At 35.4% G+C, this 24,117-nt stretch overlaps 1 protein-coding gene across 2 annotated transcripts in view; it reads left to right on the top strand.

Annotated features, from left to right (window-relative positions):
• Positions 1–22,860, top strand: part of LOC105834908 — a 43,898-nt gene extending 21,038 nt beyond the window's left edge. Inside the window, exons 1-4 of one of the 2 annotated variants that reach the window (XM_012677759.3) lie at positions 4,530–7,853; positions 14,845–15,046; positions 17,719–17,850; positions 19,832–22,860. In XM_012677759.3, coding sequence (XP_012533213.1) covers positions 7,823–7,853; positions 14,845–15,046; positions 17,719–17,850; positions 19,832–21,803 — 2,337 coding nt within the window. In that variant the 5' untranslated portion in view covers positions 4,530–7,822 and the 3' untranslated portion in view covers positions 21,804–22,860. Of the gene's footprint in view, positions 1–4,529; positions 7,854–14,844; positions 15,047–17,718; positions 17,851–19,831 lie in introns of those variants that run through there. The other variant, XM_012677760.3, reaches the window with a different exon arrangement.
• Positions 22,861–24,117: the final 1,257 nt, after the last annotated feature.

Genomic DNA, 24,117 nt, shown 5'->3' with positions numbered 1-24,117 from the left:
CGAAAGAAAAAGAGAGAGAGAGAGAGAGAGAGAGAGAGAGAGAGAGAGAGAGAGAGAGAGAGAGAGAGAGAGAGAGAGAGAGAGACAAATGTACCGCTTTTGCTGAACCGTGTTTTGCGGACATTTCTTCGGTGCAAAATTATTATCAGCGCCCGATCGAACGATTCGCTTTCAATTAACAGTCTTCTTTTTCACTCGCGCTCTCGGGTCCGTGAGCTAGGAAAATATGTAACGCGCGAAAGGCGCCACGTTCTCATTATATATGCACGCGATTGCGTAGCATCTTTGACTCGCATAATTTCTTCTGCTCGCTTGCGATCATGCGCTCATTGCATGCAGGTGGTATTGCGAAACGGCTACCAGGTGTCATGGAGAATTTTAATTTATGCATGGGTGTTTCGTTAGATATTTCTTTATTTGCATTTTCTACACAAAGAAAAGAAATACTTTTGTTTTAAGAATATTATTCCTACTTTCGAAATGTTAAACTTTGAAATAAAATTGTTTTGAGTTAAACATACGGAACTTAATTATATAAATTAATTATATTAACTTAATTATAATCATTTTTATATCTAAAATATATAAAAATTAATGCTCTTTACAGAATCTTGCACATCACAAAAGCATTAATATCTTGTATATTATAGTATCACACAAAAGTATCAAAAGTATTATATATGTAAATTAATCTTTGATTCTTGCGCATTACAGAAATATTATAAGAGTATTATAATACAAACAATATTAACTAATAAGTAAAAGTATGGCGAAATGACGAGAGGACTCACAATCAGACTCGCAACACTTGCAAGTGATCTAAAGAATATAATTTCTTGTTTATATATGAAGCAATAATTGTTAAATAAAATGGAAATTAATTTTAATTTTACTAAGCTTTAATTTATGTTTTTTTTCTGTGGATACATCAATTTGGAGACAAATGAAAAATTAATGAACTTTTTGTTCTCTCTTCAAAATTAATATTGAAGGTCGCATATGTTTATAATTATCAATAAGATGCAAACTAATTTACTGTAACTTGCTCTGGAAAATATACAATTCTCTTTCTCTACTTTGCTGTAGATGTTAGTTTTTCTCACAGAATCATTATTTGTTACATTTAATATATTGTATTAATTAACTAAATCATTTTTTGTTGCATTATATTTAAATGTAAATGTCTCAATATTTCCGTTATGAAAAAAGACTAGTCACTTTACAAATTCCTAGTTATAAAGTCAGTTGATTGACACGAGATAGGAGAACACGTGTCACAAAAACAACCTCGCATTTATCAAAACTTAATCAGTGGAAAGCAAAAGACATTCAGGAGTGGATTTAAATGCATCATGTCTCTCTCTCTCTCTCACATTCTCCGATGAAAAACGCCCACGGAGCTACTTGCGAGTTGCGCCATTACCAAATTAAAAGTGACGTACATCAAACAATTTGTATGGGAAAAAAAAACATTAGGCAAATAACGGTATCGGCGGATAGCCTTATATTCCTCCTTTCAGATTTCTACCACGTGGGCGATCCAATTGGACTAGCTGTAAGATGGCCCATCATCGCCTCGAGAAATCTTTCTCGTTTTCTCTTCTTCAAATGCCCCCACGAGGACTGCACTAGTCTTCACTTTTAGCTGAATCACATTACTTCGCGTTCGTATTTCGAAAGCGAACAACGCGCGCTCCGTCGAAGGTGTACTCGCAAGTGTCAGAGCTCTCGCATTATGCAGCGAGATCGAGCTAAGTATTTTGTAATTATTTATCGCCTACTATGGGCGCAACGACAGTGATTAACGATCCTATAAAAGCAATGATGTTAACGACGATGCTGGTTACTGGAAGATGAATTTCGAGGCGGATGAAGTTTGGGATAAACCCCGGCAAAGTCATTATCGTTTCAAGGACATTCAAGTTTCAAATGTTTGGTCAGATTGTGACTTCGTTTCTTTCTCAACCTTGTCACTGCTAACGATCAATTCTGCATTTGTTTCTTATTTTCTATTTCATTATGTATTTTATTCTCACAGAAGATTTCCCTAATAGCAAAATACATTGGCAGTATATTGGCCATTATTGGCTAATATTGGTTAAATATTGGTTATATTGGGAATGCATTGACCAATGTTTTCTCAGTGTTTCCCAATGTAACGCCAATATTGGTTATAAAATATTGGCTCCAAATTAAAATGCAATTAATGTCCAATATGAAAAATCGATTGGTTTAATATTGGCCCAATGCTGAACCAATATTTCTTCTTAGACAAATTGGCTAAATAAGATGAAGCGTCAACTTTACAATATTGGAACAATATTGGAAATATTGTTTTTATTTTACTTTGCAATATTGCGCCAATGTTTTTTGCTACTAGGGTTGATATTCCGGATAAACGTAGTGTATATCTGCGTTTTGTAGATTTTAGATTTTGCTTATACAAAGTATAAATTAATAAGCGTCAAATACTCCAGGGACATATTTCCCCATTGATCAAATATTAAAAAGTTTATATAAACATATGTTTAAAAACATGTTAAGGAGAAATTTTATTGTTAAATATTGGAATATCCTGGAAATGATGATTGACAAAAAAATGTCTCAAACAGAAATTGTATGGTCTATGTGTGTTAATAAAAAAAAATGATAATATTAATTTTTTAAAATAACGATTTGCATTTTAAAAGCAACACTTTCAAGTCTATGAAGGTCTATAAAGGTTCCATTTTTCCAAATAAAATTATATGATTTTTTTTACATATGATTTGTCCATGCGATTATTCTGCACATAAAAATACTAAAGTAGAGCTGTACAAAATTAATAGTTTATGAGATACTTTATTTTGACGTAAAATCCATTGCTTTGTTTCTGAAATATTTTACTGTTTCACAATGAAATTTCTTTTATCTCAGAAACTAAACGTTTTTAATCCTATGTTTATATGAATTTTTGTATGTTTGATTAATAGATATACCTCCTTAAAATATGTTATATCAAAAAGTATTATGATAGTAACCACGAACTAACAATAGGAATTTCAGAGAATTATTATGAATAATGTAAATATATATAATTTGATGAAAAACATAATAACAATTTTCATAATTTCTTCGTTGGCTCATGATTAATTTAATTAGCGTAATTTTTACTATAAAATTTTTTCCGTACGTGTATTTATCATATTTATACTCTGAATTTGTAATATCTTATTATTTATAAAAAAATAAGTAAAAAATTTTATGTCAAGACTATTTTTTATCCTAAAATGGAATAATTTCTCATCAGTAAAAGACTTTTATTTATTGTAAACAGATTTATTCCAACTTTGAAATTTAAAGGCGATCAAAAAATCTGTGGAAGTTTTATTTTGAAAAAATCCATAATCTTATCTACAATATTTTTTACGTATACGATAATATATACTACCATATATATTTCGCAATGAAATTCCTCTTATCTCAGAAACCAAATCTTTCCAGACTTATGTTTACATGAATTTTAATTTGATGTTTTGATCAGTAGGAAATATATCCTTAAAATATGCAACATTTATTTATACTCTGCATATAAGACAACGATTGTTAATTTCAATACTTAATGATTAATATTAATCTGCTACCCGGGAAATATTCCTTGGAATCACTGCGGTCGACGTTCACGGGCGAACGGTGAGAAGCTCCTTCGCCCTCGACATCTACGGTAACTAAGGCTCAGCACCAAAATCGTCACCCACGCGCGGCAACACACGTTTCGTCAGCGTCATCGAAGCGTACTTCCGCTCGCGCGTCGGGAATCAGGTGGCTGTTCCCAGACGTTATCTGGGTCGCGTTGCGCAAGGCGCGCAAGTTGGCATTTACACTGTTGATGATTATTATTACGCCGGCTGGATACAAGACCCGCGTGCGTAAGCGTTATAAGTTTTAAATGGCAGATAAAACAGTCACGCGGGCAATCGGAGCCGCGGAGCCCATTGTATCGAGGATTTTCCCGCCGCATGGACGAGCCGCGTTGATATTTTATGCGACTGTCATCTCCGCGGCGTCGATTCTGCGGAGGCGTATATTATATCCTGTATAGGTTAAACCACCCCGCCTACTTGCCCCGATGTGTCCCAATACCTGGCAGCGATATGTCAACAGCTACTTTCAACTTCGCGCATTTTATCCGACGCGCGTTCGCGGAATGGCGTTTAAATCCCTCTCCCCCCCCTCTCCCGCCCCGGCGATTGGATCTCGCGCGCTCCTGCCGACAATACGTCGTTCTTACGGCACCGCGACGGTAATGGTATTTTTAGTGCGCTAATTCCCAGAACGCCGCGAAGAAACGGTGATCTCTTGAATTTTCGTTAAACGAGTGCGATAGGAAGGAGACGCGTGTCTTAGGAGGAAAAGCATTCCAGTGAGAAATCGACATCGATTCGACATCGAAATCATCATTTCTTACGGAAATTTTGTATTTATTTATTTATAATATTCTATCAAATCTCAATATTTATTTATTTATCTTTTTTGTTTCTTGATTCTTGCCAGAACAAAATTACTCACGCTACTGATAAAATAACTTGCATTAAAAACCAGATTTAAAAGAAGGCGTGTTTGATTTTCACAGGAAATTCTTCAACCTTTTTGTTTAATGTACAAAAAAATATTTTCGTTAAAAAACATTCAAAGTTATATCTCTTTCAAATCGATCTTAAGGTGTGCCATTAATATCAACACGAAAGATGTTTATATATGTTTCAATGTTCGCACGTGTTTTTCGTCTAAAAAAATTGATTTAATGGCCAATTATCTCGCAGAAGATTATAATTTAAACCTTTGAAAGCATTACGCATTAAAAAGGGACGTACATAAGCCGGTCTGAGAAAGCGCCAAATGTCCCCCTTATCAACTTTCCGCTCCACTTTTAACAATCTCATTAACAAAGTCCGCGCCTTTTCAAGCGCGCGCTTGAAGTCCCAGGCTTACAAGTGCACTTCTTCGGAGTCGCGTTAAATCGCACCGGGATGTATATGGCGATCGCAATGATCCGGCGGTCGAAATGCATTTGTGCAACGCAGACGCGCAATAAATTACGTACATTACGAGGTGGACGGGGGAAGTGCCTCGGAGTATATCGGGCGTCATCCGGCGGCGCGTAGCCACCGTGTGGGAAACCTGAAGCCTCCTCCGGCAACAGAGAGGAGAGGCCTTCAGGCTCATTAACCGGGAGAGATAACGCGTTATGCCGGATTACGCTGGTTCTTCGTTAGCTCACTTATCGGCCTGGTGCCGTTGGCCGCGCGAATGTCGTTGCATCGGTCCTGCCGGCTGTTATTCGGTATTCACGTGCGATAAGCGATTCGATGTAGCGACTGACTGATATCGCGAGACGTCCCGGAGACGATCTCTTGCGAGCTCGTATATATTCGCATCGGTTAATGAAGCCGTTTATTCCAAGTCATTTTACTCTATCGTTAAAACTGATTGTGAGAACAATTTTTCTAATGGAAAGGGAGTAAGAGAACGAACTGTGCTTGTTCCTCTAAGCTAATAACGGATAACGAGTTGATGTTCCATCCATTAAAAGATTTTATATATAGTAATTTGATATAATAATAATTTTATGTAGTAATAAATAAATAAAGTTTCTTATAGTTTTATTTTCTTTATCTGTCCTTAGAAGTGGATAATACATGTAAATTTTTGGCGTGTGTTTATAAGGAAGGACATAATTACAATAAATATTTTGTTTTCTTTATAATTACAGTTACAAAAGTATCATAGTGCCGGTATAGAAATTGAAATAAATTTAATAGAAAATTTTATTTAAAGAATACATTTATTAAAAAAATGTTTATTTTTCTGTTCTGCTCTAAACATGTTTCCAAATAAATTTGTTTATCATTGTTTATTGAGTATCTAAATTATATCTGCATATCCGTGAAACATGTGCTATTTTTCTATTATTTTTATTATTTTCTATTTTATACTTTTAAAAGTGAAAGTAGTAAATACACAATAGAACATAGAGAAAATTTATTTATCTATGACAAATTTATAAATATTTATGAAATATGTACAGCAGTTTTCTTTTAATTCCCAAAAATTTTTCAGTTTCTTATACTAAAATATAATATACTCTCTAATTGTTATTATATTCTTCTACTCCGAAAAATTGAATTGCGTATATCTAGAATTGTATCGCGATTGCAGTATTGCTTGCAGTATCAAATTTAAGGAGATCATAGCATTGATATTTCAGATTTGTAACGTCCAATAATACCTGTCTAATAATGGATCTCTACTGTTTATGGCATTTTTGTATTAGCGTAAGCACAATTTAATTTTAGTTTTATCATTAAGAAACCTATCGATCAGTTAACAAAAATATTCCAAAATAAAACATATAAATGAATTAAGTAGATCTCCTAATGATGCAACACAGTTACTAAGCTAAATATCGATACTCAAGAGCATCTTAAAATTCACCCTACCTTGAAAAGTTTTTTTTAGTTTTTAAGTTTTTTTAATGGAATAATTGGTGTCAATTATTTTTTCGAAGACACAACATCTTAAGTTTGTTAACTAAACAGAAAAATAAATGTCTGAACGGTGAGTGAGTGAGTGAATGAATGAGTGAGTAAAAGAAAGAGAGAGAGAGAGAGAGAGAGAGAGAGAGAGAATTTAGCAACTGCTAAGAGAAGTTTCTTCGATTATTCGCGAGTGGTTGGAACGAGGAACGAAGAAAAAGAGGAGGACCAAATACGAGAAGTGGCTTGTACGCAGCTCGATTCCTCGTTGGTGGTTCGCGGGGTTAAATATACCCTCGTTGGTCTCATCATACGAGAGAGAGAGAGAGGGGGGGGGGGAGGGGAAGGAGGTTCGAGCAAGAGAAAATAAAGCGAGAAAGATAGAGACGGTCGCACACATCCACATTTATACGTCAAAGTGAGAACAGGAGGGAATATGAAAGAGGGAGAAGAAGAAGAAGAAGTAATAGTATAGTAGAAGAAGAGAAGGAAGAAGAAGAGGAGAGAGACGGAGAGAGCGAGAGAGACTAAAGAGGGGCGCGAAAGAGAGGGAAGAAGTCGGGCTCGGCTATTACAGAGCATCTCCGTGGCGCACAGCCCAATATGGAGCAATCTCAGATTTCCATCCGCCCAAATCGAGAATATACGCCCGCGCGTCCGCCGCTCGCGCTCTTCTTGGCCCGCGGAGGGTTGGTCGTTCTCGCGGTTGTCGTCTTTGCCGTCCGCGCCGTTTCCTCTCCCTCCCCCCCCTCCCGTCTACCTTCGGCGGAGATGTAGACGTTGCTCCCGGTGGAGTTGTCGCTTGTCCACTTCACTCCCGCTCGTAACAGTGCCAAAAGTGCTTCAAAACACTCCGCTCCGTTCTATCCGGTTCCCGGGTTTTTTTCTCTCCGCTCCCTTTCTTTCCTTACATAGTCGCGGTCTTTCTATTTTTCTCGTGATCGATACAGTTCCTACGTAACTCCTATTTTTTAATCTACCTGAAAGTTTATTCACACGTTTCCTTCTTCTTTCGTATCTTCCTTTCCTTCGAGACACTCTCGATATCCCGCCTGCCGAGGAATCACGCGAGGTAGAGCTGATTGCGTGGGCGATGCATTGAACGACTCGGACAAAGGTGATTAATCGCCGCCTGTGATTTGTGCAATTGCTCGTGTTCAACAATGACCGTCGTGCCATTCGGTTTGACGGGAAATCGATCGTGCGTGAAAATCGCTCGGGTAACGTAAACGTTCGCGGCGCAGACGGGAACAGCTGTCGATCGCGGTCTTATTCAAGAAGAGGACTCGTCAAGGAACGATACGTTCATGTTGCCGGAAAGTAACTTTCCCGTTACAGGTAATAATCGGTACTGTTCAATATTGAATGAGTTCAAACGGATCTCAAACGGATTAGCGCGTTTCTCCTTTGAGTCGCACAAGTCTGCGGGTTTTGTTTTGAAGAATCTACGTCTACAATTGGAAAAAAAGCTGACTTGATTTTTCAACATGATTCAATTTCTTCAATTCAAGTATTTACATGTATATTTAACTTGAATGCATAAGTACTTGAACTGAAAAACCTTAATAAGTTGACATTTTAACATGTCAAGTTAGTCTAGATATGTTTTGAAGATTCCACGCTTATCTGAGAAAAAAGGTTGACTAAATGTTTCACCCTGATTTAATTTCTTCAATTCAAGTATTTATCTGAAAAACTTTAATGAAGTTAAAATTTTAATATGTCAAGTTGGTTTAAATATGTTTTGAAGATATCACGCATACCTGGGAAAAAAGTTGACTAAATTTGTTAATCCGATTTAATTTTTTCAATTCAAGTGTTTATATATTTAACTTGAATACATAAATACTTGAACTGGAAAACTTTAGTCAAGTTAAAATTTTAACATGTCAAGTTAGTTTGGATATGTTTTGAAGATATCACGCCTACCTGGGAAAAATGAAGTTGACTAAATTTTTCAACCCAATTCAATTTCTTCAATTCAAGTGTTTATATATTTAACTTGAATACAAAAATAAACTTGAATTGAAGAACTTCAACTGTAGCAGTCCCACATCATTGACATTCTGCGTCTTCTATAATACCTTCCGTAAAGTAAACCAAATATTCCGGGTTGCCATTATCTGTATGTGCGCGAGAAGACACCCGGCGGGATAATGAAAATCGTTCCGATTAAACCGGCCTTTCGAACATCCCCACAATGGGTCGCTCTGTTCTCCACGTGGGCTGCCGTTGCTTACGCCGCACGGCTGTTTGCGCGGGTGTTAGCGTATAATTACGGATCCACAGCGGCCGTCGTAATCAGGCCAGTGGATCACGGTTTGTCCCGGTGGGTCGAGACACGTGAGCGAATCGATCGATAACTTTAAGGACATTTTAACGATCGGTTACGAGAGAGAGAGAGAGAGACAGAAAAAAAATCTTTTCCAAAGGAAATTACTTTTTTCCGGCCGTTGCATCACCTTGACATGTTCAGGAGCACTGCAGTCGACCGTTTTTAACCTAGTTGCGCCTCTGCCAATAGTGCGGAAGACCACATGTTTTCCCGCGGAACAAACGTCCGTTCCGAACATTCGTCCACTTGTTGCCTGCGAACAAGTCAAGTTTGACATCTGTCCAAATATCTTTCATTGAAAAAGTGAAAGGAAAGGAAAAATTAATTAAATCGATTTATATCTATGCTCCTTTATGTATTACAAGTATTAAGCCGTAAATGGAGAAGTCGGACGGAATCCATGACGGATTCTTGAAATATCTTTTTATAAACAGTTGGTTGCATCTATAACGTTTTAGAGCGAGGCCACCATTCGTTATGATTTAATCTGATCAACGTCTCGAATAAAATTAGATATGCAACGGTATAATGTGATACGCTTCAGCAATCATAAATGCCTAGTACGGCGGGATACCGTCAGCCATAATCCTAAATATGGAGTGAGAAATTTGAGAGAACCGAAAATAGTGGCGCTACGCCAAACGCTAAAAATAGCCAAAAAATAAATTGTAGTTACGCGCCCGCCTGCATCATTCTATAACTGGTCTTCAATGAAAACGAGCCACCATCAGCACATGTCGGCAATAATACTTTCCACTAATCACGCTTTTTTTGGAGCACGTTTATGTGAATTTTAAAATCCATTGAAAAATTTAAATGACAGTGCTTTAAAATCTGAAACATTTGCCTTCTTGCACTCTTGTAGCTTGGTTGATAAATTCTTGAAACCGTACAAGCTAGAGAATCTAAAAAAAAAAACAACTTACATTTGTAGGAATAACTTAAAATTTAAATTCAGAGTCCTAGATTTTCGGTCTAAAAATTTCACGTGTCTAGTTTTTTGAATTTTCAAACTTTATGCGTTAAAAAAATTTTCTTTCTGAAATTTTTTTGAAGTTCTATAAATATTAGATATTTCTCGAAGCTTGTTTCAGAAATATTTGTTTCAGAAAAATCATAATTTTCCAAAGACTATTTTTGAATTCGTAAATTTTAATTTTTCTATTGCCTATTGAATATTCATGTAAAGAAGCCAAGTTTGATAGGAAATTATTCAATTTAATTACAATTAATCGACTAATCTTACTTGCTTATACAAGAAACTAAAAGAAAAGATCTCTCGTTTGTAATTTCATACCTATTATATCTATATTTTCATTAGAACTTTGTTCGAATACGTTTCTTTGAAGTTTAAATTTGATACGTCTGATGTTACGCGAACACGGAGAGCTGAAGTACTCGCCTCGATTGCATTTCCTTGATTGTTTTCGAGGTCTTAATGGCTAATAGCTTTGTATCAAGATCGAGGTAACCAAATGATAACCGGCACCCAGGCGGATTCTCCCGAGGCGCGTTGTAACCCGATCGACTAGGCCAAGTATGGCTCAGGAATTGCGGGTGTTCGGTGGGCCGTGCCGGAGTGTTGCCGGTTCTATTTTCGCGCGGGAATATTTTTATCCGACGGTGCTGCGCAAAGTCACAGTATGTATAATATGCTTCTTCGTCTTCTGCGCGTCTCCTTCTTTCTCCGTTTTAGCCTCTTTCGTGTGCGTCGCTTTCCGACATCGCCGAGCTGGTCGCTGACATTTTTACTTCACCGTGACTTTTCTTTTCATTTCTTGTTCTGTGTTTTGTATATTAATAAAAGTATATAATATATAAACATAATACACACTTTTTTAATTGCATCACCAATTCGGAAACCTTCAATTTAGCATTTTTTTTGTTTTTGCATAATTTTCTGTATATACCGTTCAAATTTTGTTAAAATAATATATAATATATACGAAAAAATTTTCTCTTTTAAAGAATTACCTTTAAAATTACAATACCTAATTAAATATAGAAAAATGTCAATTCTACTTCTAACAAAAGCGATTATTCAATTTACTTTTTCTTATTTTGGAAAATAACGATCATCTTCGACAAATTTTTTATAATAGTGTTAAAATAGTTTAAAATAGTAAATCACAAATTTAAAAAGCTTATTGTATCAGTCAACAAAAGAATTTTCTACTTTTTCAAAGAATATCATAAAATTTTATAGAATAAAAATTAGAATAATAAACAAATAAAATTTTTGTTTAAAAGATTTTGTTTTAATATTTTTTGTTAAAGTATATATTAATTTAAAAAAATTGAAATTTATAATATATTTTTCATAAATTTGATGATTATAATGAATTTATATGCTGAAACAAGTAATTACTTAATTTAAGTATTATAATTTACAGTATGTATTTTTTGTGTATATGTATAGAAAAAATTTAAATAAACACTATTTGTTTCAAGTAAATTATGAGTATGTTTTACAACTATCAAGAAAATATTCTATAAATATTCTATTCTATATAAACGTTACTTGAAAAAGAAAAGTAAAATTAAGAAATAAGTTTTCTTAGCGCTAAAATAAAGATTTTTAGCTTGTGAGGCAATATGGACTCAAGGAGTTCTATTGTAATTATAGTAAAATGTAAAACTATTTTTTAACAATTTTTAAATGTTTAAATATTTTTAAATTAGAAAATTGGTTATTTAAATTTGATTAAATTTACCAAAATACAATGAAATATTTTTCAAAATTTGTTAATCCACTTTTGGAAATAAATTCTAAAAGAAAATTCTTTCTATGCGTAATATTTGTACGTAATACAAACATAATGGATTACATAATGCATTTTAGAAAAATCGGCAAATGACCTGTAGGGCTAGAAAAAATAATTGAAATAAAAAATAATTATAAAAGTATTTATTCAAAGTATGTATCTATAAAAAATACTGTTTTTTATAATGCACACGCACACGCACAAATGTTAGTTTTTAAAATATTTGTGACGTTGTCCAATGCTTTTTACATATTCCTATAATGGGAAAATTACGTGCATGCAGATATATATAGGATTTACAGTTTAACGCCACTTCCGAATGGCTAAGGTAGAGAGGCTTTGAGACACAAAATACTCTTGAATACTTGATCTGCCATTCTATCGAAGAGGAAAATGAGGGTTTTTCCAGTTCTGCCTTAGTATAAGTATTTTTTAATAAGTATTCCCTGGTAGAAATTTAGTACAGCTTTTGATTGGTTATTGTTTGATGGACAGTTTTATTGGTCTTTGTCTAGTAACTGAATAGCAAACTATCTAGGATACCAATCAAGATGTAACGCTTTTCTCATAGTTATTGTGAAGAAGTGAGAAAAGTGTATAATATCCAAACTCGGTTACTTAACAGTTACTCAACAGTAAAAGTACCTTTTAACTTCTTAATCTCTCTTGACATTTTTGTAACAGAACTACAATACTTGAAGTTGTTCAAAAATTAAAATAAAAAATCAGGTCAGTTTTTAAGCAGTATTTTCGTATACATATAAAAAGAAATCATGAATACTAGATAGTAACGGATTAAGTAGTCAGTTAAACTGTATGAATTTCTACTAGGGTTTTTGTTGAATCTATTTAAATTTTTCTACAAACAGTTCTGCAAACGACAGCGAGAAACGATAATGAATTCGACATCAATTCGACGTCGAATCAACATCGAAATGATGATTTCGATGTCGAATCGGTGTCGATTCGATGTATTACTATTTCTCACTGGGATGCGATTATAAGAATGAACCGCGGCACAGACGACAGCTCTAGAATTCGACAATGAAACTATTCGCGCGCGGCAAATGACCGTCATCAAAAGTTGCGAGCTGCCTCGCGAGACATTCCCAAGCGGATCTCCATCACGTAACGCACGGGGCGCTCGCCATTGTACATACAATTTCAAAGCCTTGAACGGACACGCGGTCGCCTACGCGGTTTGCTCGATGGTGCAACGACGGCAATAGAATATGCTTGATCGTTTACCCATTTGCGCGTCAGACATTCGTTTAATTTCTGCCGTTTCTCACGCCCGTCAAATCCGCGCAGCGCAACTCACCGCGCGCGCATTAATCCGCTCGTTAATACGCGCCGGTGATTATGAATATTCCGCAATATTTGTGCTCGTGCACACCGGCAACGATCTCCGGCTTCCACGACGGCCTACGCGCGACCTTTCGCTCTCGCGCACACACACCGAAATCAGAAAGTGGAAGCTGTGCCGTACGACGGCTACTTCCGACCTTGCGCGTGTTTTTTTTCCCCCTTTTTTTTTTAAATTAATCGAGAGTGACCGAACGTTTCAATAACTCATAATTAATTAGATGCTCGAGTTGGAACTGCGGTTCACTTTTTTTTTCTTAACTCGAGCCAAATTGTGGTAAACAGCTTTCGAAACGCATATCTTTTAGGCGTGTTCAAAAATTTCTAGGCTGTCACCGCGAATAAAGACAATTGCATATAGGATTGCTAATGGCTTAACACGCGAATTTATGCGCGCTGTCGAAACCTTCGGTGAAAATTGAATTAGCGTTTAGCCGTGAGTTAACAAGATAATTCAGGATGTCCAAGACCTCTCCTGACAACTGTTAATGGCCGACTCTTGCGGTCACTTCGAGATAAAAATTTTTATTCTACAGGGCGTTTATTATTATATAGGAAAAACTGGGAAAACTCGGAATTTTCAAAAAATTTATTTTCAATCCTAGGAAATCGAATAAAAGATTTTCGTGAGATTTTATTATTTACTTTGAAATTTTTGGAATGTTATTTCTAATCTTTTTTTTTACAAAATTGTTTCTTTGATTTTTTTTGTAATAATACAGAATCGATTGCTAAATGCAGCATACACGTTCATGTATATTTTTTTGTTAGTCGCAACATTTTATTATTACATTAAAAAATAGCAATAGAAACAATACGTTCTAAATTGCGTTGTGTTTTTAAACAGTTTTTGAATGCTATATTTTTAGTAAACCGTGCGTGTATAGTCAAATCGTTATATGCCGGTTTATATTATTTCTTTTCATTATTTTCTTAAATTTAATATTCACAAAACTGCTTTCTTCTTTGGGATTGCATGATTTAGAATATCATTAAAAAGTAAAATAAAATAAAATAATTTTTAAAGCTCTATTAAAATGTTTTTATCTTACCTGGAACTTTGAATAAAATTCCTGGAAAGTCTGGAAATTTTTCAAAAATTTTTTTACAAAATTTAAATAAACTCTTGTAATGTGAAAATAGTGAATCTATAATAATTTTTAAACAAGAAATGTTAAAAATTAATTATTTATTTTGTTTAAAATTTGCATTGTTTAAATTTAATGTAATTACATTTCTGCATGTGAAATACTTTAAGCGATTATTTGAAAAACAATGTGAATTATTTTTTGTTGAAATTAAAATATTAGGCGATTTAAAATTAAGGGAGATAAATACATAATATTTTTTTTAATAACATTAATTAAAAATTAAAAAAAAAATTGAGCAATTCTTATATTATTTTAAGCATTCTTTTTTTATATACTAGATTTAGAAAATTGTTATTTACACGAAAAGTCGGTAACTGTTTTTTTTTGCATTATATTATATAAAAATAATAAAGCACACGTTTGCTTTTTTATGACTTACGTATGTATTTTTTAATAATAAAGTTAAATATCTTTTATAGAATAAAAACTTATTATTTTATAATATTCTTAGAATAGTCTGTCATTACATTTAGAGAATTATTTCTTAATTAAAGAAACTTTTAATTTATATGTGCAAAATTGTTTGTTTTATTGACAAACCACAAAATTAAAAAAAAATTAGTAGTTTTCAGAATTTTAAAAAAGTTTTATTTATTAGAAATAAGCTTTAAAAGTAGTATATTTCTAAAAATATACATGATATATTGAAGCACTGTAATCACTCGAAGAGGGATCAACTTTATAATAGCAATCTGTAATGATTGAATTTCCAGGGGGCACTATGCAGACCGAGGAAGTCGTGTCGCGTACACAGTCTATTGGCATAGACAGTGGTTTCACCGACGGCGCTGGTTTGCAGCATCATTTGCATCATTCGGCACATTTACGTTGCCCACTATCGCCTCTGATTCACATGGCCGTCAAGCAAGAACCTCAGGAGGAAGAAGAGCGAAGTCGCGATGCTAGCACGTTGAGGTGAGTTGAGCAAATTGGTAGCAAAATCTTTTTTCCAGTGCAGTCTATATTATTATCGAATGGAGTTAGATGACAAAAGGAATTTTTCAGGATGTTTATAATTGGAAAAAAATAGGAAAAACCTGAAATTTGCTTTGCTCTTAAAAGTCATGAATTTTCGTGATATTTTATTGATGTTATTGAGGGAAATTTTTGGAATTTTATTTTTAAATTTAAATTTAATCTCTTTTTCTAACAAAATTATTTCTTTGATTTTTTTCTTGATAACAGCGATCGATTAGTAAAATGACGATTAATTAGCATTTAATCACATACATTTCAACATATACATTCACATACATTTGTATGATTCGCGAGTTTTTATAAAAAAATTAGGAACAATAGAAAACAATAGACTATTCTAAATTAAGATTACGTGTTTAATATAATCCATCTTTTTATTTCTTTTATTACTTTCCAAAACTTGATATTCGAAACTTAAATACTTTTTTTGTATTAAGGAACATTAAAAATAATAAAACTATTTTAAAGCTAGAGGAGAGGAGACAAGAGGGTTATGAACTATTTCCTTTTATTTAAATAACTCTGTAAATATTTATGTGATATAATTCTTGTTGGTATAAATTTGTTAACCATAGGGTTCTATTGGTTATAAGCAGAAGTTGTTTAGATATACATAACAAACATATTAATAATTTACTGAAAAGAGAAAAAAGATTACGGTTACGAAACTTGTAGGGGAATATGGAACACTACCATCAATTATATATTCTCAAAATTATTCCTAATTCTAAAAAATTAAAAAATGACATTCTTTGGTGTATTTTGCATATTAATATTATAAAAGCATCGGTTTCTTGTATTAAATATTATACAAAAGTATTAAAAATATGTGTAAAAAGATCTTTCTGGGTTTTACAACTTTGTGTATTGAAGATTCGAAGTATTGTAAAAGTATTATGTACACAATAATATTAGCTAATGAGTATCTGTTCAAAATTAAGAGACGCATATGCATAAAGTAGTTTCCATGGTGACATGTACATTCGTACCCGATGAATACCTAGGACATTGACCGACTCCTCGTCGCGACACGCGTCTGATCTTTCGTTGTTTGACCCGATTCCTCTTGACGACGCTACACACAGACAGTCAGATTTCATTCATTCCTTCTGTGACGAGCGTTGGAGTAAGACGCGCATAGAGAACGTATTGCAAAAAAAGGCTCTCGAGACGTGCCACGCATTTCGTGCAAATTTGTTGTACATCTAAGCAAAGACGTTTCTTCGGTCGAATCCACGGCACATTTAGCTCCTGCAGACGCCACGGCTCTGCTGAGATAGAGAGATTCATATTCGACTCCTGCACTCACGGCGAGCCGAGAGAGTGAGAGAGAGAGAGTGAGAGAGAGAGAGTGAGAGAGAGAGAGATTGAGAGAGAGAGAGAGAGAGAAGGAGAGAGAGGAGAGAGAGATGGAGAGAGAGAGAGAGAGAGAGAGAGAGAGAGAGAGAGAGAGAGAGAGAGAGAGAGAGAGAGTAGAGAGAGAGAGAGAGAGAGAGAGTTCTCTGCTCGCTTATCGCGCGATCTCTCTCGTCTTCTTCTCTCGCGCTCGCCGCTCGCCCTCTCCGCTACGCTCTCGATTCTCTACGATCTCTCGCCTTCTTCTACCCTCTCTTCTCCCTTCTCGATTCTTCTAAAACGGAGGCTTCACCCCGACCAGATTCTACGGCCTGCTGAGAGCGAGAGAGATAGAAAGAGATCGAGCGCCAGGTACACGGAACCTCTGTAGAGTGATTTCCAGTTGAGTTCTTGAGAATGATTTCATCCTGCATCGGAATTAGCACGACGGCTAACCGACAGGACAGAACTCAACTCAGAGGTTTCCATTCAGCTGTAATTCAGATACGTTCTCATGCCGTCGTTGTTATCAGATATATTTCTTTCTTGTTAATTCAATTAATGAGAGACATTACAAACAAATGTTAAACATTTCATTCAATAGTTTCTACGGAGCTTTATTCTGCGTCATATGCGTCAAATCCGTTCTAATTAACGCTTATGTAATATAATTTTCATTTTATCGCGACTTTAAATCCGACAAAGAATATTTACATCTTAATATAAGTTGTGTACATAAAATCTGATTACTTGCATTTTTTTACACAAGTTTAATTATGTTTGTTAATCAATAGCAATGCTTAATCTGTATTAATCTTATAACATTAATTATCAATTGTAAACATAATCAATATTCATTAGTTTTAGTATTCCTCGGTTTATTGTGACTAATGATACCTTGTAAAAAATTATTTACTTATTCCGTAATCACCATTAATTTGGACGAAGTTATCCCCGAATTCAACACAAAGCATAGAAGATATCGTGGTAACTTCATCTTCTTTACTCTAGCTATAATACAATTTTTCTAACCTTTTTTATCAGTAATTTTGAACAAAATTTCTGAAAAATTCGAGAATTCGTAGGAAATTTTTTTACGAAATTTGGATAAACGTCCTGAATTTTCTCACGTATTAATTGTATATAATTTTGAATATACATTGATTAAATATACACGAATATCTTTCTCCGTAGTTGGAAATTGATAGAGAAAAATTATATATCAGAACTGACGCAAACCTTGATGAACGAGTCTCTTTTGTCGCTTTTGATAGCCCGCAAGTGGACATAGGTAACGTGGCGGGTTCGCTGGATAGCAAGCATGGACAAGTTGGTAATCAAATTCAAGGACTGGAGGAAAATCCGATATTAACCGTTCCGGATTCTGGCAACCGAGGACGAACCAGGTGATTCATCTTTATCTGATTTATTTTGCGCGCGGGCAACGTTCTATCAATCATTAAATAAAATAGAGCAGTAATTTCAAGTTTTTTAATATTTAAATATATGAAGGATTTCTTACAAAACCCAAACCATTTAAAAAAGTTAAATTTTTACAAAACAAAAAAATTTTTGTACAGGTATGATAATTTTTCTCCAAGTATGTGATAGATATAAAAACAATATTTGAATAACTTTGATTACTCTCTCTCTCTCTCTCTCCCTCTCTATTTTGAGGATTTATTTAAAAGAAGAACAATTGAAAAACCTCTTAATTTATTTGACATTTGCAGGGATTTTATATTTACTATTATCTAATATTTATCATAACATTTTACAATTATCTTGTTTATAACTTTAATAATGATAAAGAAGAAAATACTATTTAAAATATAAAGCAACAACTTTTTCACTTTTTATTTACAAAATTTTACAAAATGCTTTTGCAAAAACATCCTTTTATATATTTTTTTAATTAATATAGTAATTTTTTTTCCCTGGATATATAATTTTGAGGACCCATTGAAAGGAATTAGAACCTTGTTTAATCTTAAGGAAATTTTATATCTTTTGTCTAATTAATATTTATATCTCCTGTTTTTTGTTTGCTCCTTGCCGGAACAAATTGTTCATAATATAATATTACTGACAGAGAATGATTGGCACTATACTCCAGATAAATAAAAATAGGCTTGTTTGATTTTTATATGAAATCCTTTATGTACATCATTCATGTATGTTATATTTGCGTGACTTTCGTATTAATTCTGCAACGAGTGAAAGCTACACACGACATTCTTATACAATACTTTTGTCAGAACGTTTTTTTTTTAAATTTTCTTCTTAGATTGGTTAGATCTTGCGATACATTTGAAAAGCGTGATGAATATGTCTCGCGACGGCTTACACTGTCAGGTAGCGCGATCCGCGACTCGGGCTATTGCTTATCCTTTTTTTGTCGTGTCTCTAACGATGTCTTTAACGTAAAACCGGCCGGTATGTCCAGGAAAGTGCTTTAAGTGCGGTCGTTGCATTGACAAGAAAGATAGGCGCCAGGAAACTGGTTCGTGCCTCGAGCGAGTCTTCTAAATCGATGCGCACGAGTACGTGATTAAAAAAAAAAGAAGATTGCAGATATACATCAGCGAACGCGCGCGTCGCCAGAGAGTCGATTACCGTTATTATTGAATTTCATTAAACGGCCCGGTCGCGTCTAGAGAAGAAGAAGCGCGACACACACACATACACACACACACACACACACACATGCTCTGCATACGAGCGAAGGCGCTGTATCAACGCACGGTGCAAAACGCTGTTAAGGTGTGGTTTGGAATGCAGTCACCGGCGTTAATGAAAGAGCGATATCACCGACATAGCCATCCTAGTTTAAATTTTCTTTCTAGATAATGCGTTAACATCGATCTATGCGACCACTAAAGAATATATTCTTTATTTCTTTCCTCTTATTGTAATAGATAACAATCGGTTGAGTAGAAATTTCCTTTTGTTGGAAAAAATGTTCTTTTCTAATTCTATTTTAATTTCTTGTTTTTTATTTTAATTTTTAATTCTTAATTTAATTCTTTTTATTTTTTATTTTTAGTAAACTGTTATGTAGTTTAACGAACGAAGAAATACAAAAGAGAATATTATTTATTTTTTTATTTTAATAAAAAGATTTAACAGTAAGTTGACTAGAAATTTTCCGTTATTGAGAAAATTCTCTTCTTGATTTCTTTCTTATTTCAGTTCTTTAAAAAAAATTTGGACTGAAATCAAAATTTTGTTTTGTTGTTAAGTAAACGATTGTACAATTTAACAAACAAAGAAAAACACAGAAAAGAATAATTTTTCTTTGTAATTTCCTTGATGCTCGAGAAAAATGATTCACCAATCCAGATATGAAATCACATTGTTAAACTATGAAATTTTCTATATTTTCAGTCGTGGCCGTAGGAAATCGCGATGGAAGCTCAAGTTCCATCATCAAGCATTACCGCCGGAATACTTGGATCACTACGAAGCGTCGCTGGCCCAGGAAAACCTGAATTCGTCGCCGCCACGCATCATCGAGCCAGCAGCATCCAGTCCAGCGCCGACAAACTCACCGTCCACCCCAAGTCCCGTCGCCGACGTTCATGGTTGGCTGCAGCGAATCGCGGCGATGCAGCAGGAGCTCTGTCCGCAGACCGCGCCGCCTCAATGCCCGACGATCCACGGTCATAATCCAATCACCGGCACCAGAAGATCCGTCATCACGTCCGTGTCTTCGCAAGCCTGCAACACAGCTACTTATCCCAGTCATCATATCCACCAGACGCAGTCGCAAACGTCCAGTAGACCTCCCATGAAATATTCCGATCTGCCGTATATGGGTGAAATCACTCTCGACAACAGCAAACCTAGACGCGGCCGGAAACCGAAGAAGGCCGACATATGCCACTTGATCTACAAGAATTATGGCACGATATTGCCGGGCACGCCTGGCCACGAGGAAAAAAGACTGTCGCCTCGGGACAAGCAGGATTCTCGGGAGCGTGTGTCGCCTCAAGTGCCTTTCCAAAGGACCGACGTCCAGAACAGAATCAGCAGCTTGCTGGAGAAACGGTTGACCCAGGAGACCCGGCGGAACTTCGCGTTGTCTGAGAATTCGCGGGAGCAGGACGAGCCATTGAATCTCTGCATCAGGGATCTCAACCAGCTGAAGATTCGACTGCTGCGGAAACAGGGGAGCGAGTCCGGCCAGGTTAAGAGCGAAACGTCCAGCGACGGTGAAGAGGTGGAGTGCCTCGGGACAGGTTTCCTGTCGGAACCGGTTAACTACTCAGACCCAGTTGGCTATCGATCGAACAATAGTTTCGTCAATCATAACAACAATGTGATTGATCCTGTGATCGGTCATAACTCCGGTTTCATGTACTGGCCAAATGCCGGCGTGTTCATTCACCCAATGGCGTTGCAGTCCCAATTGCTCTACTACCAGAAAGTCGCACAGAATGACAAGTGTCCACCGCCGGGAGCAGATCAGCCGCCGAGGGAGCAAAAGATCGTACCTAAATCGATATACTCGATGATGGAGACGAAGAACGCGGCGCAAGTGTCGCCGTTACCTACACCCCCGGTGGTGGTGCCAGTGTCGGCTGCCACGTCCACGTCGCCTAGACCGAAGAGGAACGCGCCCTTGGGTCAGCAGCAGAATCAACCGACCAAACGGAAGCGTTCCGCCATATTTATACCGCCAATGCCAACCGAGAACAATAATAATCCGGCGACGGAAGTGAGCATATGTAAGTTCAAGTTTACCGGTGGCGCCAAACCTAGTTTGCAAGAGAAGAAGAGCCTCTCTGTAGACTCGGGCGGCAATTTCCGTTATTACAGCGGTACAGGTGATAAGAGTATGCGCGGTTACGAGTTCTTTCCCAGAGAGGCCCTGCAGCAGACTGCGGGTCAATCTGGGACCACTTCCGCCGCCGGGACCTTCCTCAATGCCGCCGGCGAAAGAATCCAAACGCCGACTACGTGCCAGAGGAGCCCGGTCGGCCAGGACGACAGTCGGCGAAAGAGGAAAACCAGAAAGTCCCTGCAGCGCGAGAAGTTGGAGCAGACCTTCAAGGAAAAGGGTTTCCTTATTCAGACGCAACAATTGGAATCCGCGGAAGGTGCTACCTATTGCAAGTTCCGGCAGCTCAGGAAATTCACCAGATATCTGTTCAGAAGCTGGAAGGACTATTTGCCGGGTAACGTTCGCGAATTGAGCGGCTGCAACAGCGGTGCTGGCGTTGCCATCGACGGCGACGTGGCTGATGTTGAGGTCGATGGTGATGCCGCTCTCGTTCCTTCGCCGCTACCCCATAACAATTTGCTGGACGTGCCGAACAACTTTGTGGAGGATCATCGGACTCTACCTATCACGTGAGATCCGCGTTGCACTCGCGACGAGTGGAAATCCTGACACGATGCGATTCACATTGCTTTTCTTTGTTAATTTCCTCTTTTGCGAAACTCTATATTGTTTGTTTTGATAAGTTTAACAAAACGATTTTTAAATGATAAATATTTTTTTGAAGTTTACATGTATTTTAAAACAGTAAAAATCGTTTGAAAGCTGTGGGTGTCAACGGATAGTTATATGAAAAGGCTAGTCTACTTAATTTCTCCATTTATTTTATCTAAATTAATTATACGTATTATTTTCTTCGATAATTTCCATTTTTCAATTCTGGGTTTTTGATTAACAATCTTTTATTTAATCTTTTATTGAAATTTCTTTAGATAATTGGACTGTCAAAGCTGTTATATAAGATGTGTCACATATGTATACAAATAATATCTTTCAAACGCTTCTTATTTAAAAACTATTAGCTAACAGCGTTGACATATTTGATATTAGAATTTTTATCTCCGAATGATCTCGGAAATCTGGCATTGAGGATAGTCACGGTAGATCGTTAATGTGTGCGTGCGTGTGTGTGTGTGCATGTGTGTATAAAGTTGTATAACAGTATATTTTTAACTGAAGGGGTTCCTATAAAAATTAAACACGTTAATTTTTTTAAATAAAGATGATATCGCCTATATCGGTCTACCAGCGGATCTTGGTGTCAAATAATTTTTGTATGATTTTTTACTATCTGCAGGTCATATGAATATGTACCGCATTTTTGTCAGTCATTACATGGAGCCAGAATTTCACAAATTAAATGGACAAGCAATTTAATATTTTTAATGCTAACAAGCATCTATAAAGCTTCTCTCCCCGAAAAACTGTAAATAATTTATGACGAAAAATAATATTCAGTCAGAATTTAATTAGTAAAATTACGCATTCTGGCGGATTCTTCATGTAGTGATTGTGTTTCAAGACCGACAAAAATGCCATGTCAGAAAAGAATTATTACATTTATATAAAAAATATTAAAAAATAATTTTGTTAAGAGTAATTTATAAAATTTTGCAAATAAAAAATCAAAAAATTATTGCTTTACACTTTAAATAATATTAAAAAAACCTTTTACTAGTATTATGATAAAAAAATGAATATAAAATAGTATAGAATAAATAGATAGTAAGTATAATTAAAATTTCTGCAAGAATCAAACAAATCCAGAAGTTTTTTTTCTTTTAAATGAGCAAAATATTAATTAAAACCTAGAACTTCGTTCTTACACTTATTATTACATTTACATCATGATTTAGAAATAAGTTTTTCTTATTTTCTGAAAATTTAATTTTTTGGACTTGATCGGTTTTTGTAGGAAACCCTTCAATTATGATAAAAATACATTTTGATTATTATAGTATCGTGTCATGACGCGTCTTACGATAATAAGATAAAAAAATCAATCATAGCTTAGTGCCAAAGATGAGAGACTGGAATGTATATAAAGTCGCAATAGAGAACGAGTTAACCAAAGAATGGTCTTGCTCTCGCTATACTGGAAATAGAGTTGTGCGGTGATAATAATTCGTTTTTAGACAATATTATCGGACTGCATTCGATGCATTTGAGATGGTATCAGAGTGAGACTTGTAACGATACCGTCATACTTTTCTAAGCGAATCGACGAAATATCATCTCTAACGAAATCTAGTCTTATTTATACTCTTTTTAAGTTAATTGTAAACATGTTTTTCTTTGTTTTTACACCCGACGGATAAGTATTTATATGGAGCGATGCGTACAACGGTGACTTGAATAATACCGCAGGTACGAAAAAGAAACGCGAGTTTGTACGTGACAATCGACATAATTCTGTACTGATATTATGCGCAATTGAATCGTTTCTTTGATCTGCACTCTGGGACAAACATGCGGACACATTTGCCGATGTTATGAAGAAATGACCTCTGTTTATATATTAAAGTATAATAATGGAGTTTAATAAAAAAATAATTTTTATAGATTATGAAACTTTTTATCTTTTACATTAATTAACGCTACTGCTACTTTATAATCGGAACGTAGTAACATTTTATTAGACTTATTACTGCTCATTTAGTGCGCGTGCTGATGCAGTGTATGTAAGCTGTTGGAAACGGCATTTAAAATTGACATAATTTTTGCGAATTTCACTCCCGATACTTTTAATAAAAAAAAAATAGTTTTATTAACTGTGACAACTGTATTATTATACAGGGTGTTTATTATCGAAAAAAAACGAGATCTGGAATTTTCTGGAAACCTTTTTTATCCTTAAAAGTCATAGATTTGGAAGGATTTTATTTATTCG

Source organism: Monomorium pharaonis, chromosome 8 (assembly GCF_013373865.1).
Source record: "Monomorium pharaonis isolate MP-MQ-018 chromosome 8, ASM1337386v2, whole genome shotgun sequence".
NCBI classification, from domain to species: domain Eukaryota; kingdom Metazoa; phylum Arthropoda; class Insecta; order Hymenoptera; family Formicidae; genus Monomorium; species Monomorium pharaonis.
Note: the sequence above shows the minus strand (reverse complement) of the source record. Positions and strands in the feature narration are given on the sequence as shown.